The 9,805-nt window shown below is 57.3% G+C and overlaps 1 protein-coding gene across 1 annotated transcript; it reads right to left on the bottom strand.

The window, feature by feature from the left end:
* Nucleotides 1-554: 554 nt before the first annotated feature.
* LOC126952509 (UL16-binding protein 1) lies at nucleotides 555-9,598 on the bottom strand. The gene is made up of 4 exons (XM_050787186.1): nucleotides 9,488-9,598; nucleotides 1,802-2,065; nucleotides 1,312-1,587; nucleotides 555-664 (listed from the first exon to the last, which is right to left on the bottom strand). The coding sequence occupies exons 1-4, from the start codon at nucleotides 9,570-9,572 to the stop codon at nucleotides 555-557; spliced, it is 735 nt and encodes a 244-aa protein (XP_050643143.1). The 5' UTR covers nucleotides 9,573-9,598.
* Between the last annotated feature and the right edge of the window lie 207 nt (nucleotides 9,599-9,805).

Below are 9,805 nucleotides of genomic sequence, written 5' to 3'. Positions count from 1 at the left end.
AACTGCTGGGACCTGAGCTGCTTTCTCTGGGAATGCAGCCTTTGGAATTGGGTGGGAGAAGGCCCTCACAGCCCCCTCGTCCTGGGATTCTTCCAGATCACTCTCTTTGTAGCCTTCTCCAGGGACACCCTTTCTCTTGACATCCTAGATGAAGTGGTCATGCTGCTCCTCTCCTACTGTGCAGACTGCCCACACCTGAGTTCCTGCTGCCTGCAGGCCACATACCGCTACCCTTCCCAAATAGGAACCTGCTCTGAAACAGGCCTGAACTGGCTGAACCCTCTCAAGCTCAATATGCCTTAAGCCTTGGTATGGGCCCCTCCCTTTCCCTCTGGCCTCTGACAGTGAGAATCCATCAGAACTCAAGGTTGAGCTGCCCAGGTCATTGCCAACAGGTGACACCAGGTCTCATTCATCTGTCTCATGTCAGGATGAGAAGTTCCCAGCCTCTGGGACTCTGAGAATTCTCCTTCCACGTCCTCCCATCTCACCCATCTGCCCCTTGCTCCCCTCCCAATATTGCCCACAGTACCTGTCACTCTAAACAAGTCTCCTCAGCTGCCAGCTAGAATGAAGCAGAGGAGGATGATAAGGAGGCTCCAGGGAATGAGAGTGGTGGCCATGGCTTTGGGGTGGGTTGTGCCTTGGGCCAGAGAAGGTGGTTCTGAAACGGAAACACAGGAGTGACAACCCTTGTCGAGGCCGCAAATCTTAGGGGATGCCTCCTCAGCTCCTGCCACCCCAGGTCATCCTGGAAGGCAGAGCTTTTGCTCCCCTCTGCTGTGGGGCAACCTCTGGGACAGGTCCTGGGGTAGGAAGGGAGAGGGGGTGTCCCCTGTCCTCAGGGAGCTCACACAGCTGCTGAGGGAAGCAAGGTGACAACATAGCCCACCCTCCTGCCATGGAGAAAGAGGAGGTGATGTCCCAGGGCCAAAGAGGGGAGGGTCTTGGGCCCTGGCATTGGAGGTGATTTTGATGGATTTACAGAAACAGATGAGGGGAGAGGAAAGAAACGGCAATTCTAGGAGGAAGGAACACTAATGAAAAAGATATGGAAACACTGACACCCACAGATTTGAGGTTGGTGAGAAATGCACCGTGGGTGGAGCACAAGCAAGTGCAGGGAGGAAGAGGAGTCAGGAGGAAGAAGTGAGAGGAGGATGAGATAGCACAGGCATGCCAGCACCCCCAGGAGGAGCCCCCCATGAGGGGGTCATGTTCACACTCACTCAAACACTCACACACATGCAGTCACACACTCAGACACCGGACTGATAAGATCTGAACTCCTTTTTTTCCCCTCTCACTTACTTGTTGGATCCAGCATTTGTTCCCAGTACATCAAAAATTCTTCAAGCCATGTCTTACAATCCCCCATTGAAATCTTCTGGAAGAACATGGTCACCTCCGTGTTCTTCTCCCACTTCTCTTTCATCTTCTTGGCTCCAGGATGAAGTGCTGTCCACTTTCTGTTGTTTGAGTCAAAGAGGAGGAACGTCTGTCCATTGAAGAGGAACTGCCAAGATCCTCTGCCGTGTCCATGGGCTTCGTGCTCACAAGACATCTGGGCCTGCAGAATGAGGGGCTCTGCCCCATTGGAAAGAGATCAGCTCTGATCTTGACAAGTCCTGAGCCCCACCCTGCTTCCTTTCCTGGCTCCTGGACTTGCTCTCTCTGCTGCATCCTGTTCATGCTTCTCAGCCTCTTGTGTGACACAAACTTCTGATTTATTTTTTACATGAAACCAATAAATGCCTCTAAGTTACTACTGTGTCTGCTCCCTGGGCCATTTTAAACTTACCAATGGGCATTAAATTCTCCACTTGAATGTCAGGCAGTTGCCCTTTGAGGAAATCCACCACGTCTCTTAAGGTTTCAGTCTGTTCTTCCCAGGTTTTTGTGACATTGACTTTCTTCCCCAGAGAAGCAAAGGCTTTGGCCTTGTGGTTAACACAGTCATAGTGAAGAAAAGGCCTTTCATCCACCAGGCCTTGAACTTCACACCATCGTGGTTCAGGTCTGAACTTAGGAGTGATGATGAAGTCATAGGAAAGACAGTGTTTGACTGTGGAAGAAAAACACAGGAGGGGGTTGGTGTGGTGGGAAGTGGAACCTAAATCCCCTCCTCCCCCTTATAGTGACTGCAAGTAAATACTTCTGAGGAGCTGGGCTGGCAGAGCAAGATGTGCCAGCCAGGACTGTCATGAAAACTAGCTAATGACTAGAGCGTCTCCCTTGCTTGAATACATGGAGGGGAAGGTTCCTGCAGCCGTGAAACCACATGGCCCCTCCAGACATGTCCCACATGCTCTGTGCCCACATCGGTCAGCACATGACCTTGTCGTGGATGTGCCAGGCCTGTTGTGGCAGGAAAAGGCCTGGATGAGGAGGACCCACAGCAGCAGTCTGTGTGGACTGCAGGAGGCGGGAGAGGGTGTGGGAGCTGCCCTTGGATGCTCCAGCGCAGTGGGGGGGGGGGGGGCAGAATTCAGTTTTGATAAGCAAGTGATTATTGTCACGGGTCACAGGATTTAATATGTTGGCAAAGCCCCGACGAAGTTGCCCATCTGCTATGAGCATGAATTCCTGGAACCTTGGAAAGGGATGGTTCACAGGGCAGGAAGTGGAAAATCCAGAACTTCTAAGTCAGGGTATAGAGGAAAGAACCAAAAGGCTCAGAGAAGCGCCCATGCCAGAGTGACTGCAGTATGAAAATCCAGAACGATGTCCATCCTCTGGGCTCATGGGATGCCTGGAGGACTCCTGTTTACTGAGCATATAAAGAAGGCCCTGGGATAAGGCAGCAGACTGTCAGGAAGCCCAGGGAAGCCTGTTGCTGAAGGCCGGGATTGGGGGTAGGAAATGCTGTTCCTGAAATGGGCTCCCCAGTAGTAATGGTGATGGAAAATCCTGAAATAAGAGATCTCAATTGGAGGCTGTCAACTGTCAGGAGGAAGGAGGGTGCAATGATGGAAATAATTAAAGAAGTCACAATGCCAGCTGGGGCCCTCAGCCATACAAAGGTATGCCCATGGCTCATAGAACAAAGGAGTCAAAGATCCAAAAGAAATGGAAACTCAACCTGAATACTGCTAGATTTAAATAATTACAGCAAACAAAGACAAAATGCAAGGATGGATGACCTGGAGGCTGAAAGGAGTCACCCCAGGAAATAACTGAGCTCCTTTGCCCAGCTTTAAGAACTGAGTCACATCTCAGACCCAGAGTCCATTACTAAAAGGAGAGTCCAGAGGCCCTGGTGGGCTCCTTCAACCCCACAGCAACTGCAATGACTCCTTCAGACTCTCTCACAGAGCCAGATAGGGCATTCGCTCTGGTAAGTGTATACTATGAAACAGCAAATACCCAGACACTCCTGGTGGACACAGTGTGTGGTCTGAGATCCTCGCAGGGACCAGAAGCATTAACTTGCTCCTCTATTACTCATGAGGTGCATTTAGGGCAAAGTAACAGACGGACACCTGTGTCAGGTCCAGCTTACAGGGATGTGCTGGGTTCCTAGACCCATTCAATAGTAATTTCACATTTCCTGGATTCGTACTGGGAATGGATAGTGTTGTAGTTAATGTAGTAACTATTATAGGTTGTGCTGGTCATATGACCTTCCCTGTCACTATTCAACTCTGCTCTTGTAGCTGGGATGCAACCATACACACTCTGTGATGAGGGGTGTCGCTGGACCTACCAATATGGCTATTTGACCCTGGAGTCCCTAAGATCCCAGAGACGTGTGGTTGGAAAAGGTGCTATGTGGATTTCACGGCAATTGCCAACTGCAGAATCACAACAGGGTCCCCTAGTGCTCAGAAGCAAGGCTGTGCCACTCACAGCAGCAAAATCCCCTCACTTAAAAGAGGCTCCAGGTGTGGTCCTGGGCCCTGGTGGAGATGGGCCTCCAGCTATGGGAGGGCAGTGACCACACAGCCTCAGAGCTGCCCATCACAGGGTGTGCTCCTCACCCTTTAGGTCATTAGGAAGGTAGGCCCAGCAGTGAGAAGACACAGGTGGGTCTCGAGATGGGCAGGAGCAGGGCCACAGGGAACCAAGAAGCTGCACAAGCAGTTGGCTCTGATCCCCAGGACACCACATGGGTGCACCCCTCACCCTCAGCTCACACCTGAGGCTTCAGGGAGGGTCCGTGATCACCCTGAGGGACCGATGATGCCACTCAGCAGCAAAGGAGGGGAGCAGTAGGCCTGGAACCATAGAACCTCCATTCACATCCATCACATCCACACCACCCAGAAGCCACAGGCAGGGTAGGACACACCTGTGACTCTTCAACTTACATTACTTGGAGATGACACCCTGGGGGATGGGGCAGCAATTCTGAGGACACAGCATGTACCCTCATCTGGGGTCAGCAACCTAGGATGGTGTCCACATCTGGTCTCCCTTTTATCTGCAGGTTGCCGTTGCCTGCTGTTGCTCTACAAAGGGACAGCATTTGACACACACAGTACCCATGGCCAGCAAGGACCAAAGTGCCTTCAGCCTTTCCTTTCTAGAAAGGGTTTGCTGACTCCTGCCTGCGTAGTGACTGTTCTGTATAACCCTATCTCCCCAGTAGGAAGAACAGGCGGGTCTGGGACCCAAGGGAAGTAGTGGGCGCCTCTACTCACGGGTGCTCCCAGGGTCATCCTGGGGGAAATGGTCCTTCCCATTCCCCCTGCACTAAGTTATGTGGAAAGTGTGGGGTGTGTTTGCTGGGGTGTGTCCTCAGGCAAAAGGGGAGAAGGTGCTAGTTGCTGGGGGGGGGGTGCTAAGGGCTCCTTCATGGATAGGGAGGTGAGGGAGGCATGTGTGGTGACTGGGGTGAGCTGAGATGGAGAGTGAAAGGATGCGACCTGGGTGGTGAAAGTGAATGGTGAGGGGAGGGGTAGGAAGTGTCTGGTGAGTCCCTGGGTGCAGGTGAGTGTCTGCCCCAAAGTGTAGGGGGAAGTTCCAGGGCAGGAAGCCCTGAAGGTGCTGGAAGGTTTGTGTGGTGAAGAGCAGGTCAGAGCAGAGCAGGGCTGTGGATGGTGAGGGGGTCTGTGATCGCGTCCTGTGGAACTTCCCTTCATCCCTGTCCTGACCCCAGTTAGGGTTCGGGGATCTGGTTTTTTCTTCCCTAGGGTGAGTGGGGCTGCGGGTCTGCACCAGGGATCCCCGCCCCACCTTGCCCTCTGTAGCCCTTTGGCCCCTCCACCCTCCTGCGATTCCTTTTCAGCCTTCTTTGACACTCCCCTGGCCTGCGGGGCTAGCAGCAGCTGCAGAAGCGGACTCGGTGGAAAGGAGCCCCAGAGGGGAACTGAGTGCCTTCAGCCGGGCATGTTCAGGGAGATAGCGATGTTCAGAGACATCGCAATGTTTGGGGAGACTGCGATGTTCGGGGGGATCGCGGTGTTCCGGCAGACCGCGATGTTCGGAGAGAGAGCGATGTTGGGGGCACCGCTATGTTCGAGGAGACCGCGATGTTCGGGGGGGACCGCGATGTACGGGGAGACCGAGATGTTTGGGGAGACCATCAGCGATGTTCGAGGAGACCGCGATGTTCAGAGAGACAGCAAGGTTCAGGGAGACCGCGACGTTCCGGGAAACCGCGATGTTCGGGGAGATCGCGCGGGTCCATCCAGAAGCTTCCTGACCTACGGGACAAGCAGCAGCCGGAGGAATTGGACCTGGCGTAAAAGAGCCGCGGAGGGGAACTGAGTGCCTTCAGCCGGGTGTGTTCGGGGAGATGGAGATGTTGGGGGAGATGGCAACTTTCGGGGAGACCAAGATGTTCGGGGGGACCGCGATGTTCGAGGAGACAGCGATGTTCAGGGAAACCGCGATGTTGGGGAGGACCGAGATGTTCGGACGGATAGCGATGTTCGGGTAGAACGCGATGTTAGGGGAGATGGTGCCGGTCCTTCTGAAGAAGCCTCCTGGGGCAAGCAGCAGCCGCAGGAAGCCTACTAGGCGGAAAGGAGCCGCGGGGCGGAACTGAGTGCCCTCAGCAGGGCATGTTCAGGGAGATCGCGATGGTCCGGTAGACCGCGATGTTCGGGGAGACCAGGATGTTCGGAGAAACCGGGATATTCCGGGAGATGGCGATGTTAGAGTAGAAGGCGATGTTCCGAGAGATGGCGCGGGTCCTTCCAGAAGCCTCCTGGGGCAAGCAGAAGCCGCAGGAAGCCGACTGGGCGGAAAGGAGCCGCGGAGGGGAACTGAGGGCCCTCAGCAGGGCATGTTCGGGTTGATCGCAACGTTCGGGGAGATCGCAACGTTCGGGGAGACCGCAACGTTCGGAGAGATCGCGCCGGGGCACACAGAAGCTTCCTGGCCTGCGGGGCAAGCAGCAGCTGGAGGAATGGGACCCGGCGGAACGGAGCTGCGGAGGGGAACTGATTGCCTTCAGCCGGGCATGTTCCGGGAGATCGAGATGTTCGGGGAGATGGCGATTTTCGGGGAGACCGAGATGTTCGTGGGGACCGCGATGTTCGAAGAGACAGCGATGTTCGGGGAGACAGCGATGTTCCGGGAGACAGCGATGTTTGGAGAGATCGCGATGTTCCGGGCGACCGCGATGTTTGGGGAGACCCCGGTGTTCGGGGGAACCGCGATGTTCCAGGAGACCGCGATGTTCCAGGAGACCGCGATGTTCCGGGGGAACGCTATGTTCGGGGAGACAGCGATGTTCGGGGGAACCGCGATGTTCGGGGAGACAGCGATGTTCGGAGAGACCGCGATGTTCCGGGAGACAGCGATGTTCCGGGAGACAGCGATGTTTGGAGAGATCGCGATGTTCGGGGCGACCGCGATGTTTGGGGAGACCCCGGTGTTTGGGGGAACCGCGATGTTCCAGGAGACCGCGATGTTCCAGGAGACCGCGATGTTCCGGGGGAACGCTATGTTCGGGGAGACCGCGATGTTCGGGGGAACCGCGATGTTCGGGGGGACCGCGATGTTCGGGGAGACCGCGATGTTCGGAGAGACCGCGATGTTCGGGGAGACAGCGATGTTCGGAGAGACCGCGATGTTCGAGGAGACAGCAATGTTCGGGCGAACAGCGATGTTCGGCGCGACCGCGATGTTCGAGGAGACAGCAATGTTCGGGCGAACAGCGATGTTCGGGGAGACCGCGATGTTCGGGGAGACCGCGATGTTCGGGGGGACCGCGATGTTCAGGGGAACCGCGATGTTCGGGGAGACAGCGATGTTCGGAGAGACAGCGATGTTCGGAGAGACCGCGATGTTCGGAGAGACCGCGATGTTCCGGGGAAACGCTATGTTCGGGGAGACCGCGATGTTCGGGTAGAACGCGATGTTAGGGGAGATGGTGCCGGTCCTTCTGAAGAAGCCTCCTGGGGCAAGCAGCAGCCGCAGGAAGCCTACTAAGCGGAAAGGAGCCGCGGGGCCGAACTGAGTGCCCTCAGCAGGGCATGTTCAGGGAGATCGCGATGGTCCGGTAGACCGCGATGTTCGGGGAGACCAGGATGTTCGGAGAAACCGGGGGGAGACCAGGAAGGCGATGTTCGGAGAATGGCCGGGTCCTTATTCCGGGAGATGGCGATGTTAGGGTAGAAGGCGATGTTCCGAGAGATGGCAACGCGGGGGTCCGTTTCCAGAAGCCTCCTGCGGGGCAAGCAGAAGCCGCAGGAATGGGACCCCGACTGGGCGGAAAGGAGCCGGGAGATCGGAGGGGAACTGGGGGCCCTCAGCATGTTCGAAGGGCATGTTCGGGGAGATCGCAACGTTCGGGGAGATCGCAACGTTCGGGGACCGCGATGTTCGGGGAGACGCAACGTTCGGAGAGATCGCGCCGGGGCACACGGAGAGACCGCGATGTTCGAGGAGAAGCTTCTGGCCTGCGGGGCAGAGCAGCAGCTGGAGAATGGGACCGATGCGGAACGGAGCTGCGGATGTTCGGAGAAACCGGGATATTCCGGGAGATGGCGATGTTAGGGTAGAAGGCGATGTTCCGAGAGATGGCGCGGGTCCTTCCAGAAGCCTCCTGGGGCAAGCCGCAGGAAGCGACTGGGCGGAAAGGAGCCGCGGAGGGGAACTGAGGGATCGAGATGTTCGGGGAGATCGGCGATCGCAACGTTCGGGGAGACCGAGTTCGGATGTTCGGGGGGAGCTGGAGGAATCGCGAGCTGCGGAGGGGAACTGATTGCCTTCAGCCGAAGATCGACAGCGATGATGGCGATTTTCGGGGAGACCGAGATGTTCGTGGGGACCGCGATGTTCGAAGAGACAGCGATGTTCGGGGAGACAGCGATGTTCCGGGGGAACGCTATGTTCGGGGAGACGGCGATGTTCGGGGGAACCGCGATGTTCGGGGAGACAGCGATGTTCGGAGAGACCGCGATGTTCGGGGAATCAGCGACGTTCGGAGAGACCGCGATGTTCGAGGAGACAGCAATGTTCGGGGAGACAGCAATGTTCGGGGAGACCGCGATGTTCGGGGAATCAGCGACGGTCGGAGAGACCGCGATGTTCGAGGAGACAGGAACGTTCGGGCGAACAGCGATGTTCGGGGAGACCGCGATGTTCCGGGGAAACGCTATGTTCGGGGAGACCCCGGTGTTCGGGTAGAACGCGATGTTCCGGGAGATGGCGCCGGTCCTTCCAGAAGCCTCCTGGGGCAAGCAGAAGCCGCAGGAAGCCTACTAGGCGGAAAGGAGCCGCCGGGTGCAACAGAGTGCCGTCAGCGGGGCAAGTGTGGGGAGACCGCGATGTTCAGGGAGACGGCGATGTTGGGGGAGACCGCGATGTTCGGGGGAACCGGGATATTTGGGGAGACGGCGACGTTCCGGAAGACCGCGATGTTCGGGGAGACCGGGATGTTCGGGGAGATCGAGTTGTTCGGGGAGATAGCGATGTTAGGGGAGACCGGGATGTTCTGGGAGGATCGCGATGTTCCGGTAGAACGCGATGTTCTGGTAAAATGCGATGTTCAGGGAGATCGCGCCGGTCCTTTCAGGAGCCTCCTGGGGCAAGCAGAAGCCGCAGGAAGCCGACCCGGCGGAAAAGAGATCGCAACGTTCCGGGCGACCGCGACGTTCGGGGAAACCGCGATGTTCGGGGAGATAGCGCCGGTGCATCCAGAAGCTTCCTGGCCTGCGGGGCAAGCGGCAGCCGGAGGAATCGGACCCGGCGGAAAGGAGCCGCGGAGGCGAACTGAGTGCCTTCAGCCGGGCATGTTCGGGGAGATCGAGATGTTCCGGGAGACCGCGATGTTCGGGGAGATGGCGATTTTCGGGGAGACCGCGATGTTCGGGGAGACCGGGATGTTTGGGGAGATCGCGATGTTCAGGGGGACCGCGATGTTCCGGGGGGGACCGCGATATTCGGGGGAACGGCGATGTTCGGGAGACCGCGATGTTCCGGGAGATCGCGCCAGTCCTTGCAGAAGCCTCCCCTCCTCTGAAACCCTCTGCAGTGCTCAGCCCACCAGGTTTGGCCTCCCGCCCCACTTAGGCTCCATCCCCGAACTCACCGGCCCGCCCTGCCCCGGACCAGCCGGACAGCAGGTGCAGAAAGGAGAGGCACAGAAGGAACGCAGTGCTGGCGGTCGCTGCCATAGTAGACCTGGAGCGCAGGGGACAGGAGGCGCGGTCGAAGTGGAGTCCGGCTGATGAATCGCTTCGGAGCTCCCACGCCGGCTAATTATAAAGGCTGCCCAGACCCTCCCCTTTCCGCTTCGCGGCACCCCGCCCCGCCGTGGGCTGGGATCCAATGGGCGGGATCCTAGCCTGCCCTTGTTAGGGATGCTCCACCCCGTCACGCTGTCTTCTGGCAGCGGCCTGGCTGACGA

The sequence above is a fragment of the Macaca thibetana genome, chromosome 4 (genome assembly GCF_024542745.1).
Source record: "Macaca thibetana thibetana isolate TM-01 chromosome 4, ASM2454274v1, whole genome shotgun sequence".
Taxonomy (NCBI): Eukaryota; Metazoa; Chordata; class Mammalia; order Primates; family Cercopithecidae; genus Macaca; species Macaca thibetana.
This window is presented reverse-complemented; position numbering and strand designations above follow the sequence as displayed.